This window comes from Neolamprologus brichardi, chromosome 3 (genome assembly GCF_056152115.1).
Source record: "Neolamprologus brichardi isolate AB-2024 chromosome 3, ASM5615211v1, whole genome shotgun sequence".
Classification (NCBI taxonomy): Eukaryota; Metazoa; Chordata; class Actinopteri; order Cichliformes; family Cichlidae; genus Neolamprologus; species Neolamprologus brichardi.
In genome coordinates this window covers 34,975,130-34,990,682 of record NC_142106.1, presented here as the reverse complement: position 1 = coordinate 34,990,682, position 15,553 = coordinate 34,975,130, and the positions used below count along the sequence as shown (strand labels likewise).

General features: G+C 41.6%; 1 protein-coding gene across 1 annotated transcript in view; it reads left to right on the top strand.

Annotated features, from left to right (window-relative positions):
• Window positions 1-1,110: 1,110 nt before the first annotated feature.
• Window positions 1,111-15,553, top strand: part of rell1 (RELT like 1) — a 36,634-nt gene continuing 22,191 nt past the window's right edge. Inside the window, exons 1-2 of the mRNA XM_006801722.3 lie at window positions 1,111-1,291; window positions 11,791-12,000. Coding sequence (XP_006801785.2) covers window positions 1,267-1,291; window positions 11,791-12,000 — 235 coding nt within the window. The 5' untranslated portion in view covers window positions 1,111-1,266. The remainder of the gene's footprint in view (window positions 1,292-11,790; window positions 12,001-15,553) is intronic.

The window sequence follows — 15,553 nt, the reverse complement described above, 5'->3', positions numbered from 1 at the left end:
AGTTCTTCAGGTGTCTGAGGGAGGTTGATGACCCGATGACGAACAGCATACCACCCCCGTCTATGACCCCGTGGATGATGCAGTGAACTGTGTAATGAGCTATTGCAAACACTCTGGAAACAACTCTGTAGGACGCTCCACATGTCAGTCAGAAAAGAAAAACAAGACCTCAATTGTGGCACCCCAACCATGTGTCCCATCCTGGTTAATCAGATTCAGCAGCACTTTTAGAGACTCCCTGCCCAGGCGAAAATCAGGTCTAGTGTCCTCATTATTAAAAAAATCTGTCCAGGACTGGGACACTCAGTTTAATCCTGCAGTACAGTGGTCCGTAGTCACTTAGTAGTCACTCTTCAAAAAAATAAAACACACACACACAGTGTACTGAGCGTTTTGTTTTATTGCAATCCCTTTTGGGTTGGAACACACTTCTGACTTTAGCTTTCTTCCGGTGTTCTGAAGGAAAAACCTCCCATCCTCTCCACTCCAGCTTCACTAAAAGCAGTAGAGAGCTTCTCAGTGCCATCACCACCACCTGTTCTCTTACCTGCCTGGCACCGCCTCTTAAACTCACGGCCACCCCTCCTCTGCAGCTGAGCCAGGGGCCACACCTCTGTCACAAATACATTTTGTCAAATGAATTTTTTTTTACCTCAAACATGCGCTATGAACATTTTTTTTTAACCTTTTTGTATTGTTTTTGTGACCCATCTTTTTTTATTTGTAGCCAAAAACACATTTAAAGTTGACCCAAAGTGCTTCAGAGACAGGCACATTTACATTTCAGGTTTTACAACAAACAAAAAACAACAACAACAAACCCAGTTTCAAAATACACGAAAAGGTGAAAGGTGCGTTTTGTTGTGTTAACTTATAATTGTGGGGAAAAAATAAACCAGTGATTTTGTGGTCACTAAGTGTGTTTAAAGCTTGCAAATTGATGATGATTCATCTCATAAATCATGACACATCAGTAGTTATTGGTATCGGCATTTTAAAAAATGTGCAATTAGGCACGGCATCGCTTAAGGCGACAACGAAGGCGGAAGTGTCGGTGAGTGAGTGCTCTCGCTCCAGCTTGACTCTCTGTCGGGGACAGAATACAGACTACAGGGCGTATCCGCTCTCTGAGAATCAGGAAACACGTTGATATTCGCTGCAACTTTCCGCTTTATTTTGATCAGTGTAATCGCTCCGTAGTGCTGACCGTCAGCTGCTGCCTACAACATCGACACCGACACCAGCCTGCTGGATATCAGCCCAGCAATGAGCAACACGACCCCTTCTAACGGTTGGTTTCTGAGCTTTCTGTAACTTGTGTGGGAATGAAACCGTGTTTCATCGCTGCAGCTCATGGTATATGGTACATATATTGCGAAAAGACCTCTGTAGTTTTCCATGTCGTGACATTGATGTCAGCCCTCCTGGAAAACGAACTTGTTAAGCCCGCGTGTAAAGTTTCAGGAGGATATTGCGCACCTACATCAGATGCGCTGCAGGGCAGAGGAAAAGGAAAAGCTAGTAGAGTCTCGTCAGAGGCTTTGGGAAAACTATTGCTTTTGAATAATCAGACATACCTTATTAAGCTTTATTGAGCTATAATGACTTACATGCTGTCCCATTGTCACAGAAAGACTGTTAAACTTTGGGTTTGAGCGATTGAAATATGTTTTTGCAGGTTTGTGGTATTTCGGCATCATTTCGGCGCTTGCAAAGTTAACGTGTTATGTTAAGTTAACTCTTTGTATTACTTATTCTATTCTGCTTTTTAATATAATAACTCTTTCAAGATGTCTCTGTAAGGGGGCGATCGTGGCTCAAGAGTTTGCCTTGTAATCGGAAGGTTGCCGGTTTGAGCCCCGGCTCCGACAGTCTCGGTCGTTGTGTCCTTGTGCAAGACAAGACACTTCACCCGCTGCCTACTGGTGGTGGTCAGAGGGCCCGTTGGCGCCAGTGCCCGGCAGCCTCGCTTCTGTCAGTGCGCCCCAGGGTGGCTGTGGCTACAGTGTAGCTTGCCATCACCAGTGTGTGAATGTGTGGATGATTGTGTATAGTGTAAAGCGCTTTGGGGTCCTTAGGAGCAAGTAAAGCGCTATACAAATACAGACCATTCATTTACCATTTAAATGTACTCACTGTTTGTCCTGCTGCAGATTTTCCATCACAAAACTAATATTGCTCAAAGCTGACTGAATAACCTGTAAGATTAAACTAAGTACTGATAAAATGAGTGTGTCGTTGAATATTTGCTCATCAGATAAGGACTCTTCCAGCTGTTAATAACGGTTTCACAATGTCAGATCACGCTTTACTGCTTCCCGTGAGAAAATGTTTATTTCTTTCTTCTTCTGGTTTAAAACAGAAAAGCATGAGTTTTGTGGTTTACTGTATTAATCAGCAGATTAAGAAATATTAACCATAAATGTCAGCTGCTTCTCCAAAAGTTTAATTTTATGTCAGAATGTCTGTGCCTAAATGTGTGAAGGTTGCTTTAAAAGCTCAAAACCAGAGCCAGACTGACCCTGGATGTTTGAGGGCTGAGATCAACACTGAACTGCCATCAGTGCGATGCCGTCACATCTAAATAAACCGAAGCAATTATTGTTGCTTGGGGCAAATATAAATCATTGCTGCAAAAGGGATGGGGAAAAAGCAAATAAGAATTTGGAGTTTCTCATTGGCTCTGCTTTCAGAGTTTCTAAGCAGCATATAAAGACATTACATTCGCTTAAATAATTTGCACGTAGTAAAATGTTTGTGCATGTTGGCGATATTTCCCCTCTGTGTTGTGATCAGTGTTGGAGTCATTACTACGCAAAATGATTTTTCTTTTTAAAAAATAATGCAGTACCTCACTTAATTTCTCCCAGGACAAAGTCTGCAAATGTATTACTCCTTAGATTACTTTCATGTTTTGCCATAAAATAACCTGAAAGGCATTATGCATAATTACCACTAACATAAATCCCTATCCTAATGAGGACACGTGTGATCTTGTATGAGCACAAAGCCGACAACAAAAAGGAAAAATGAAAACGAGCACAGAGACTTCAAAGTGATCTCCACGGTGATTCTACCTTAGAAACATAGACGAGTAGAAATAGATGCCTGACTGCTCATCAGTTTGTTACCTGTTGAAGTTCATGGTCTGGCTGCTGGGCAGCGGTCGGATTTACTTGACTTTCACCCTGGGTTTTTGGCTAGCTTAGCATTAGCATGCTATCTGTGCAAGGTGCTTGCAAAGAGCTGATTTTGTATTAACAGCATAATGCAGCTGTTTCTGTCTTGGATGTTTGCACCATACAATTACTCTGTCCTCCTTTTGTGCAATAAAATATAAATGTCCATATGCACGCTGCAGACTGTGCCCCGATTTTCCTCGAATCAATAGGCAGGCAAACTTACAATTCCAAGGAACTGAGCTACTGGAAATTGTCTCTCTGTAAGAACTGGTTCTCAGTTGCCATCTCTACCCGTAATATTGGGCAACATAGGAAGACATCTCATTTGGTTAACCAAAGCTGTTTAGAAAAATACCCTTCTACCCGTGGGAAATTTCAGTGAATATCAGTGTTTGGGTTTGTGCCCATGACTGAGATGGTTACCCCGCCTTCCAGAAAGACCAGAAAGTCCAGGTGGGAGCTTTGCAGCAAGCAGGAGTGCTTAGTTAGTAGGTTGCCCCTAGATCAATGTGCAGCTGCTTCTCTGAACTTTATCTGAATTTGTTAGCATATACCAATAATCTGTGCTTTTAAAATGGATCTCTGTTGTTATATGTTTGCTGACTTCACCCCTCTGAAGTTGCCTTACATAAGTGTGGCGTTGACCGCCTGATTGAAGCTTTGTTCGGGCTTGCCCTCACAGCCACAAGGAGGGTTCAGTTACGGTAGACAGTAGAAGTTGTTTTTTTAATTCTTTTTGTTCCACATTATTTATAGTTTTTGACGTTAGATGAAAACACACAAAACGGCACAAAACCCTGATACAAATCAGAGGTGCAGTTCACTATCCTCCAACACTGTACAACCATGAAGCTCCTTATTTACAGTGTCAGAGACTAGATGTGAGTAGGAAGAAAACAGCTGATCTGTCTTACATAAACTTTTATGTATAATCTTTAAAATATTGACTGTTTGACTGCAACAGCTTCTGAGGCATTTCCTTAGACCGATAATGAGCTTGGGTTTTTGTTTTTGTCACTTTAGTCTTCACAATCTGATCTGTGCATTTCATTATGCTAACTCTGATAGTATTCTGTTTTTTTATGAGGATCGATGGAGATAAATAACTTATAAGCAGTGATTATTGCGATGCCTGTTGAACGACAGAGTACTGTAGTGTCAGTCTCGCTCATTTAGTTCCAGACGATGTCTTCATAACCTTTAAAAAGTGGGGACTATTTCCATTTTTCCATAAGAGGTCTGTGGCTTGAAGAAGGCCAAAGCTCATTCAATTAGACCCACTCATCCAGTCCCTTAGTTTGGAGACAGGAAAACACTCGTATCACATGTGTTTGTTTATGTGTGTGTGAGTGTGCAGTACAAGTGTATGTCTTGGGGTAATTTAAGCTGTCGCCATGTCTTAATCCTGTCCTAATTACCAGGCAGAATGTAAACTCACTCCAGATTCAGCTGGACACTCAGGCAGTCACTGGTGTGTGTGAGTCTGAGAGTGGTTCCCAGTTTAGTCGAGCAAACTCCCCCAAAGTGATTCAAAGAAAAGAAAAGTTTGTCTCAAAAGCTAGAAGGAAAAAATGAGACTGGACTTTTTTAGATTTTTGAAGATGTTTCACCCAAGAGGTTTCTTTATTTCTTTTTTCTTCTTTAACTGAACTTGATTTAATTAATCATTTGTGTCCTCACATGAGCCAGCGTGTGCAAACAAAAGCGCCACCAGAGGTTTGGAGTGAAACCATTGTGACACCTTGCTCCACACTATTGATGTCACCTGAAGTAAAGTGTTAGTGAGGGTTGAAGGGCCTGGGAAGGAACCTCAACGCTGCACTGTAGGAGGACATAGATTGCCTTCTTTACTCCTCTTTCACACCGTTGGTCTTCTCGAGCTAATATGTGAACACTGGCAAACTCAAACGTGTGCAGGTGCAGGTGTACAGTGTTGAGTACACCTGAGAGTTGAGTGTTGTCCTGTCGAGGTGGCTCTTCTCGCTGTCAGCCACAGAGTTTAAACGACCTCCTAGTGATCTTTCAAATTAAAAGTGACTTATAAGTTGTACTACATACATAGCTGGTCTCTAGCCACGTACATCAGAGAAGATTAGGTTGAACGGCAATGTCCATCTTGGCCACTGTGTTAAAGATGGCGTGGCAACCTGGTGGCTTCCACGCGCGCGCACACACACACACACACACACACACACACACACACACACACACACACACACACACACACACACACACACACACACACACACACACACACACACACACACACACACACACACACACACACACACACACACAAATAAATGTCACCACCTGGATTTAACTAAGCAAATACTTAAAACCCTTCCACTGGTTTGGAGGTCTAAGTTTGGGTAATGTTATGTCGTTGTGTGCTTGAATAATGTGGTCAGCTGACTGCCTGAATATACTGAATGACCAGGTTTTTCCGTCAGCCATATTATTCCAAGATGTAATTGCCAGGATTCATCTGGCTTAAATTGTGAAAGAGTGGCTCAGGGACAATGAGGCAACCCTCCAGTGTATTTATCATCTCTTCACATGTCAACGATGAGCATCCTTCAATCCAGCTGGGTAAGCTTGAGCCAAGATGTTGGAAAGAGTGACTTTTGGTCAGCTAGAAGCTTCTTTTTTTTTTAAACACTTTGGTGTCAGTCAGGGGAGGAACAACAAATGCATTTTTTGTGTGTTAAACATTGGGAACTGGTTAAACTTTTTAAAAGTTCAGACTAAGCAGCTCAAATTGTTAGCCACGTCAGCAGCTCACCTTAAAGCTTGACTCTACCTGGCTGCTTTACATTGTTGAAGTTCATCAATACAAGTTGCTAAATTTCATTATCATCTGTCGCTGTCTGGTTGCCACATCGCAGCTCGTCACTTCCTGTGTGGACAGTCATGCATTTTCCTGAGTATGTGGAAATGAGAAGCCACAGTGAACTCTTTAATTTCCTGAACAGTAGCAGTACTGTGCTCTTTCTTTATTTTGCTGGGAAAATGGGAAATAGTTTCCACATTTGTTAAAACTTGTACAAACATACATGGTAGGGCTGTGCGATATGACCAAAATCTCATATCCCGGTATAAGAAATTTATCGTCCTGACGACGATATAAATCACAAAAATGTAACATTTTCTGTAAATGCTGTGAATCTCGGGCAAAACGATATATATTGGATGACGATATAAAAACGTCTGTAGTTTCATTTTAGCTATCGTTTGTTTCATGGTGTCGTAAAATAAACTGTTTATGGCAATATTTTTTCATCGTTTTGATGGTCACTGTAGTGGCTATATTAATTTTTTAAAGTTCTCTCTTTCTCTTATATTTAATATAACCACACTACGGACGGACAAGCGCCTGTTTTTACATGTTGTCGTTAGCAACAACGACGGTAACACCATCGCGTGGCTCCGCTGTCCACTTGTTTGTGACAGTACCAAAACGTCGGCTGCATCCTCCGGAGGCCGCATTTGAAGGCCAATTACGTCACAGCCAGGCGACGAAGGCTGTCGATAAACGATAAATGTCTTATACCGGGATATGAGATTTTGGTCAAATCGCACAGCCATATATATATATATATATATGTACCAATACATCTAAAATTGGTTCTTTGCTAAGTTGTCTCTTATGTGTAGACACAACACTGAGTCATCTGTTGAGTTAAGGTGACCTTTTAATACTTGAATGATTTACAGGTCAGTGTTAAGTGGTTTAATAAACAAGCGTTCCTCTTAAAATGATGGACTGAAAATGAGTGAAAATGCAGCCAATGTCCAAAGAAAAAGAGTAGGTAACCATGTTTATGGTCTCAGGCGATTACGTCCATGCATGTCAGTACCTCAGGACCAAAACCTAGTGAGGAAACATTACATATGGTGCATTTTCCTATTGTATCCATAATATTGTTGACATTTTTAGTTACTCCAATAAACGTATGACACTAATGTTATTTAGGAAAAACAAATGAATCCATTTGAGTGCAATCTGTGGAATTTCCCCCATTGAAAGAGAGGATATTTAAAGGTTAATGTACAACGTTGTGCTCCTTACTCATTGTGCTTTCACGAAATCCTGTGGACTTTTGAATACAATGAATCATCAAACATAGACAAAGTGCAAAGAGGAAGCGATGTGGAGTAAACGTCATTAGACTGAGAGGGCACCGAATCCACAGGAATAAATAGCAACAGAAGGCTGATTATTGCATGTGGTCGCCTGCCGTAAATATTTCCCTGTAGCTGGCATCCAATAGTATGAATATCCATAAATGGCATGAAAAGTGCTTTAATAATGTGCTTTTTTGCAATCTGATATTTGTTGAGGTGTTTGAATTCTTGGTTGAGTCAATATATAAAGTAAATACTTGTTAAAAACCTTATCATGACATCAGAAATGGGAGATTTGGATAGAGTTTGATTGGTGCATGCTGATTGCATTGTGTTTGCAATCAGGACAGAGTGAACAGGTGGAAGGAGCAGAGAAAATTAAGAGTGCAGCACATTGATGAGACACCAAAACAGCTGGAAAAGTGAGGAAGAGGTGAGCATCAATAAAAGGCAAGACAAAAGCGACTCGGCAGGAGCTGCGATAGCAGAGTTAGTAAAGTTTAAAAATTAAACTAACACGTCAGCATAAAGTCTGGGATACTCTCTGAGTGCTTCATAGACACGGTTTTAATGTTTTTCTCAAGGTTTAGTCCCTGCTGCTTAACAACAAAGCTGAAGAACTCAAAAAGACATCATGAAATGTCTCTTTAGACTCTTTCTTAACTAACTTCAATCATTTCTTCCTGTAATGATCCACGTGTCTCGTAGGCTGTTCAACAAAGTCTTGCTATTAATTAATGCTACAATATTACATACAATAGAGTTATCTCTATCAGCAGAGTGTGCGCCATAGACTTCCAAGGTGGCTGTAATTACAGCACTACTTTAAAGTCTGTCATGGAGCCACCTGTTTTAGTGGATGTTCACAAGCCGAACAAGGGTCAGCAATCAGATGACACGCACTTTACATTTCCACCCGTGTGAGGGTGTTGCACACAAAGGGTCAGATTACTAACTGAATGTAGCTGAGTGCTTTAAATCTTGCAGCCGTCTCCGATTCCCTAGCTTACACTTTTTAATGCCCAGTTGCCAAGAGGTGACTCACAGAGTTTGACATTAAAACGAAAAACTAAAATGAAACTAAAAATATCAGCCCATGTAATAGCAGGGCTCAATGAATGCAGCGACAGCCAGCGCGCTGCTCTTTTGTACAAATGACCCCAATTTAATGGCCTGTTCTTGGTCCCTCGTTGCCCTCCACATCTGCACCATTAATCATGAAAATTGAATATGTTTTGGTCTGCACAGCCGGTTGGATAAAAGGAGAAACTTTTAGATATCAGCTTGAGTTCTTGTAAATGGTTATCGCTGCTGATATTTTATCAGTAATTTAAAAAAAAAAAAAAAAAAAAAAAAAATCAAGAACAAAAAGAAAACGACCTCTTCATTCTACAGAAAATCCAAAAAGTCCAAATGTTTCTTAGAAGTTGTAGCTGGAAACAAATGTAACCCCCGCCCCGCTGTTGTTGCCGTTTAAATTCATTTTGTTAATCCACCTCTGTGAAGTGCTCATGTCTCTAGCTTTAGTTTGTAGTTCTCTCTCTTTTATAGGAGCTCCACCACAGCACCAGCTGTGGTTACAGAAAAGATGTCTGGCTCCAATTCAGAAACTCCTCAGTGATCAAGCCATTTGCTAGTCTCCAGTCTTATTTTATTTTAAAACAGTCATCTAATTGGCCCGTGATTACTTCTGAGTCATTTTAGAGGCGCACAGGACCGTGCTGTTCCCACAGTGTGGTTGCCACTGTTATTGCAAGCTCATAGACATGCAACTTTTGGTAACAGGCTGGTCAGTCAGCAGACAATGATCAGTGTGTTCAGGCTTGGGCACCAGGGAACTGGGACAATGGAGGAGCACAAATGTGTTTATGCATCGGGTGCACATAAGCTAGTATTTAGATACATGTCTCCGCGCGTGGTGCTGTTCTATAGTTCGTGCAGATTAGCTGTCGTGCAGCCCTCTCTGTCTGCGTCTCTCTATCAGACCCACCCCGAGTCTCTTTGTGCTGTGCACACACAGACCTGAGCAGACAAAAGCACTATTGTTTGTAGAGCTGGAATGCGTCATGTGGTACCTCACCTTTGAACTTTGACCTGATCGAGATGTTTGGTTCAAAATGTAATATTTCATAGTATCATCTGATTTATTCACACTTACGCTTTTTTTTTGTTTTTGTTTTTACATTCAAACATTTACAGTTTTAGTCATTTTACAGTTTTACAAAAGTTGTGTTCTGAAAATATTGGCATCAGTAGCATTATTGACATTTCATATTTCCTCCATGGCTTAAAATGGGGAGTGGAGTAGTTAAGGTAGTGATATTACTTTACTGTAATAGTCATACTGCAGTAGGCCTATGTTGCTGGGGTTGCCCCATGATGCACCTAATGTATTCACCTAATGTATATAATATATATATATAATGTTCTTCCTCTAGCGCCCCCCCCCCCCCCCCCCCCCCCCCCATTTTCACACATGTCGAGGAGCGTGTCAGGTTACATTTCATTGTGTTATACTTGTATAACTATGCATGTGACAAATAAAAGTGAGCATTTCTTTTTCACTCTCTGTTGTATTATACACCAGTATTGCAGTTATTCATTACTGAACTGTGGCTCTGTCACACATAGTGTGTCTTTTGTCCTGTTCTTCTCTGTGCTCGCTTCCCCCTCCCATCAACCCCAACCGGTTGTGGCAGATGGCTGTCCCTTCCTGAGCCTAGTTTTGCCGGAGGTTTCTTCCTGCTTGCTCATAGGGGGTGATGTGACCGCCGGTGTTTCTATCTAATATTGTAGCGTCTTTACCTTTACGATATAATAAAAACCTTGAGGGGACTGCTGTTGTAAACTGGTGCTATATAAGCTGAATTGAATTGAATTGAAGGGACTTGTATTGTACTTGCAACAGCAAATCTAATGGAAGTCAGGTTAAAAGTTATTTTGCTCATGGTGTATTTTATTTATCATAATTAGCGGTGACACCATGGGTGCAGTGGGTGGCTGGTTTGATGAGCATCCCTGCTGTCACAGATTAGTGCAAGCAGTCCTCTGTTGACCGTGCAGCGTAAATACAATGAATTATGATTTTTAAGCAATTTTTTTTCCCCATGAGCTTTGGGTGAGCTTATAAGTTCATTCAGTGGAAGAGTCATCACTTGCTATCATGTGAATACTACAGTAAAAACTTACTTAGATCAGGTAAACATTAACACTGTTTACCTGCTTCAAGTACAGGCCTACCACCACTAAGGTAAATGTTACTGTTCGAGGAAATGTGGTATCTCTGTGTCTTTTAACAAAGTAATTAAGTAATGAATACACAACTAAATGACAGATGGGTGCCTGTTTTTCACAATCTACTTTAGAAAGCTCTGTTTTTTACAATAAGTCCACAGTTTTGGGGAAAAGGACTTTTTTTTTTTGTGAAGAACAAAAACGTTCTGTTTTATAATTACTTAAAAATCTGGGCACCGAGCTACCAGCACATCTTCTTAAATTTTGCACATTTATTTCTTACAATTTAAATGTAAGAAATACACGTGCAAGGCCTGCTGACAGGTTTCCTTGATTTACTGCAGCAATATTTCTTTGTCATGTAGAAAAACGGAGACATTCTGTTGAGTGCACTTCTTTTTTTCTGATATGAAGACGTCTCAGGGTTTGAATGTGTAGTAAACTGGTTTGGGATTTGAGATCAAAGTAGGCTGTGTGTGGCCAATGATGTAAAGTGAGTTTGACATCCCTGGATGACAGTGGCAAGACCTCCGGAAATTTTTTTTATCTTCAAAATATATTTTTGTTGTTTTAATTGAAAGTACAGGATTTGGAGCCCAGGAGATGTTTATTGTACCCAATCCAATAATCTGGACTTTAGACCCCCGCGTAAGCAGGTAGGAGTGGGAGCAGAGGCAGATTGAGCTAAAATGGTGAGATGTTTATGGTCCTTGCGTCTGCTTTCTGCAGTAGTCTGTCTGATGATGTAACCGCCCCCTACGCCCAGGTTGGGTTACATCTGTTATGTTTAACATGCATTAAAGTCACCTTAAATAAAACATGTGACTGACTGCTATCACAGTTTATGGGACCCTTGTAAAGCTGGCTTACAGCAGCCTTACAGGAGTACCTGCTCTCCTCTCTCACTCAGAAATAAATCAATAAAAGGGGGAAAAAACAGTCGAAGACAGAAACTAAAAACCTTGGAAAACATTCCCAGTGTTCTTCACAGCTTTTTTGTTTTTTTTGAAGTTTGCTTCCTAAATGCGTGCTCAAAGTTGTAAATGCGTCAAGTTCATGTTGCAGCGGATAACATTTGAATCCCATCAGCTGCTCGGCTCACCCTTCATGTGTTCCCCTCACACCCTTCGTAGAGATCAGGTTGCAGTGAAAGGTGCTGTGAGGACAAGGGTTTTGTTTTTCTGCGCCGCCTTACAAAAATGTATTGAATTACTGCTTTTTTTTTTTTTCTTTTTTCTTTAAATAGTTTCTCATCCTCCAGCTGGTGACAATGGAAAGAGCGGCGGGACCAATCCGTACTACATCGCCTTTGTGCTGGTGCCTATTCTCTTCCTTCTGGGCCTGCTCGGTGTGGTGATCTGTCATGTGTTGAAAAGGAAGGGCTACCGGTGCACCACAGACCATGATGACGAGGAGGAGTGTAAGGAAGAGGTCAAAGATCCCGAGTTGGGCGGAGGTAACGTTTCAGAGATTCTGGTGGTCATTGGAGGTTCTGAGAAATTTGACAGTATCGTTGGATTTATGTTTTTATTGAGTCTAAGGCTTAAATCATCCATCGCCTATATACAATACAAGCCAAAGATTATCCCACAGCCATGTCATATTAATCCAAGTGGACGTGAGGGAGGACAAAGACGATTGTTACATCGTGTCGTTGTGTTGCTGATGTGTCTTCTCAGAAAAAAAGGCCTTTTTTTCTCTTCTTTAAATAAGCCAAGGTAACACCAGTTCATTGTCAAAGATAGGACCGGTTAAATTAAAACAAGCCTTACAGATTCAATTTAGTTTTGACTCAGTTTTAACAGGAAGAAACCTCCAGCAAAACCAGTCTCAGGGAGGGCCTCGATCATTTGGTGGATGCAGGGGAAAGGAGGGGGGAAAAGAAAGAGAAGACAAAAGAGAGCGCAGGGAGACGGGACAAAAACCCAGACTGATGGAGACAGAGGGCAAAAATGTAATGATATGTTGCAGTGATGCATAAACACGCAGGCAGTTTGAAGAGGTGAGTGGAGGAGTACCGCTCGGTGCGTCACGTGAAGTCCCGCAGTGGACCGAGCCTGTCGCAGCATAACAAAGGCAGGCTTCTGATTCAGCCCTGACTATCAATTTTATCAAAGAAGAAAGTTTCAAGCCTAATCTTAAATGTAGAGATTGTGTCTGTCTCTCAAATTCAAAACTGGGACCTGGCTTCACAGTTTCAATAGCAGAACATGACTATGATGCAGATCCAGGTGTACCCGGCCTCCTGCAGGCAGTGTCAGTGTTGTCGGTCCTTTAGCTTAGCCTCTGCACAACCGAGAAAACAATGAAATCATTTCTCTTCACCCACTGTCTCTATTTCCCCTTTCTTTTGTTTTAAACATTTGTCATCTTTTTGGACCCCGCTGACGCTCCATTTTCAGCATGAGACCGTGATTCAGGTCTCATGACATGTTGAGCTGGCAGCAGATTAGAGCTGTAAACCGAGAGGCTCTATTGTGTGCATTGTTTACCTCAAATCTCTTACTCATCCAACGTCCACATGATTCAAGGCACTGCGTAATTACGCATTGCTCGTCATAAATACTATCGTTAACTATTTCATAATCTAAAGGATTTAAAGTATTTATGATCACGCCTGTCCACGTCTCAGTAAATCCACTGTGATGCTGTCGCACAGCAGATGATTTTTTTTTTTTTTGCACGAGTTTCCAAATTAGTCATCGGCCCATGTGAACTTTTCCATTTGCCTGTCATGTGGTAATAAGACGTCTAGAAGGCAGAAATCACCTTCGTTCTGGTGCTTTCAACCCTAGACTACATTCCTGAATCTAATTACTTCGTGTGTGTTACTTAACGTAGACGCAGGCGGTGGCGTGTGACGTGAATGGCATCTCAAAGCAATAGCATTTCAAGCTCTTCCTGTATAACAGACAAACAGACTGAACTTATTACGTTATTCAGTGTTTATGCTTTCAGAAGAGAAATAGACAAACGTGAGCTTAGAAATGCTTTTTTGGAGGTTGGGGTGCATTTTTAGAACGTCTCTGTCATTTTATTTGGAAGCAGGCCAGCAGAAACCAGGAAGACTTTTCCCTTCATCCATTCATGTGGAGTTCAGTGAGGTGGAACGTAATTACTGTGGGATTTGTGTGCGCACTTCACTCAGTTTTCCTCCTCCTACATCTGCCGTGCCTGCTCGTCTGTCTTTCTAGTAATTCTTGAGCGCATATGTGAAATCTCTGCAATCACCCTGGCTCTGTCGCAGGCATGAGAAATGTTATGGAAAGAATAAGCTGTTTACTCTGCGCTGTCCAACTTCCTGTCATCACGCAATGCACCGCACGCCAGTGTTTTCCCTTACATATGATGTCCCCACCATTCCCACTAATCTTTCCAGTTAACTGTGTGAATTACAACAGCGGTCTCCAACCTTTTTTGCGCCACGGACCGGTTTATGCCCAACAATATTTTCACGGACCGGCCTTTAAGGTGTTGCGGATAAATACAACAAAATAAAACTAGTACCAGTACCGAAAAAAAAGAAGATTTATTCATAATACACGTGAAAAGACCCAGGAAAACCGACTTAACGATAAAAACGATAACAAAATAACGCTGAAAACCGATAAAAACCCTGAAAACCATACATTTCACACCTGAGCCTCAACTCTCGCGGCCCAGTGCCAAACGACTCACGGACCGGTACCGGTCCGAGGCCCAGGGGGTTGGGCACCGCTGGATTACAACTCAGTTTCTTACGTCAAGCGCTGGTATTGGAAAAGTACAGGCGTGAAGTGAGTTTCGCTCATTGAGTAAGTGCAAGCTCCCTCCCTGCCGGCAGCACAATAGTCATGAGTCCATTAGGGTTTTTCCTGCCATCTATTTGTTTGTGTGTGTTTGTTTCTTCAAAAAGCCCTACCCTATCGTACGTCAGAACAAAAACACAACACTGCTTTTGTGTTGCGGCCTCGCTCGGTCAGTCAGTCAAGTGTTCCATTTTTTTTTCTCCTCAGTGTCAGGTTTCCTGTTTGCAGTCAGCCTCGGCATACCAGAGGATTCCAATTTACGTTTATCAGTAGCGAGGAAAAACTGAGGAAGCGATCAAAAGGAAACTCCAGGAAGTGCCTCACAGGGGTGTGTGCTGACCAGTGGATTTGTTCTGCATAGTTGAATGATTAGTGCGACAAATTTGCAATATTATAGAAATCGGACAATTTCCTTCTGAGAAATGGCAGGAAGTATCGTCCGGGGACGGCGTGAGCGAGGGACAGTCATTGATTCTTCCTGGCAATAATCACTCAAAAGGAACATTTTAGCTCTGTGTGTGGTCGATAAACATCTGCCACAGAAGCGTTACAGTTGTGCTAAAACATATTTCTGATGTCAACAATGGATCAAAGTGCGATACAGTATAAGGGCCACAAACAATCCACTATGAATTTTCCCCTTCCCTTTAGCTGCACGGAGGCTTTTAGCATCAGCTTGGCTTTACTTTGCTGTTTCGAATGCTGACTTTAGACATAAAGAAATATGGAAACCAGAATTCAGTCCTAAAGAATGACCCGTTTTAGGTTATAGGCAACCTAAATGCGCCCTGTGCATCATTTTCCTGTGCCATTAAGCTCAACCCCAACCGCCTGAGCTGAGCTGTTTTTAGCTCCTTTTCCTTTAAGGCCACCTTCCCCTTTAAGCAGACTTTCTTCTTCTTTTTTCTTCCTCTTCTTCTTCTTCTTACAAACGCAAAGCTTTATTCCTGAGAAGTTATAGAAATCCACTAACTTCTCTTTGTGCCATCCTGTAAAGCTAAGAATAGAAGACCATGCATGAAGAGAGTATTTTTACTAAAGTCTGCGCTTCTAATTCTCTCTATGCATACTCTACACACAACATTGTCGTGTGTAATGTGTATATATATGTAAATCTGTATATTAAAATCCGATCAGTAAAGTAAAGGAGAAAGTGACTGGAATTAGTTCAGTGCAGCGTGAGCAGGAGACTGCACTGACTGAACTGGTGCTGTGCTTTTA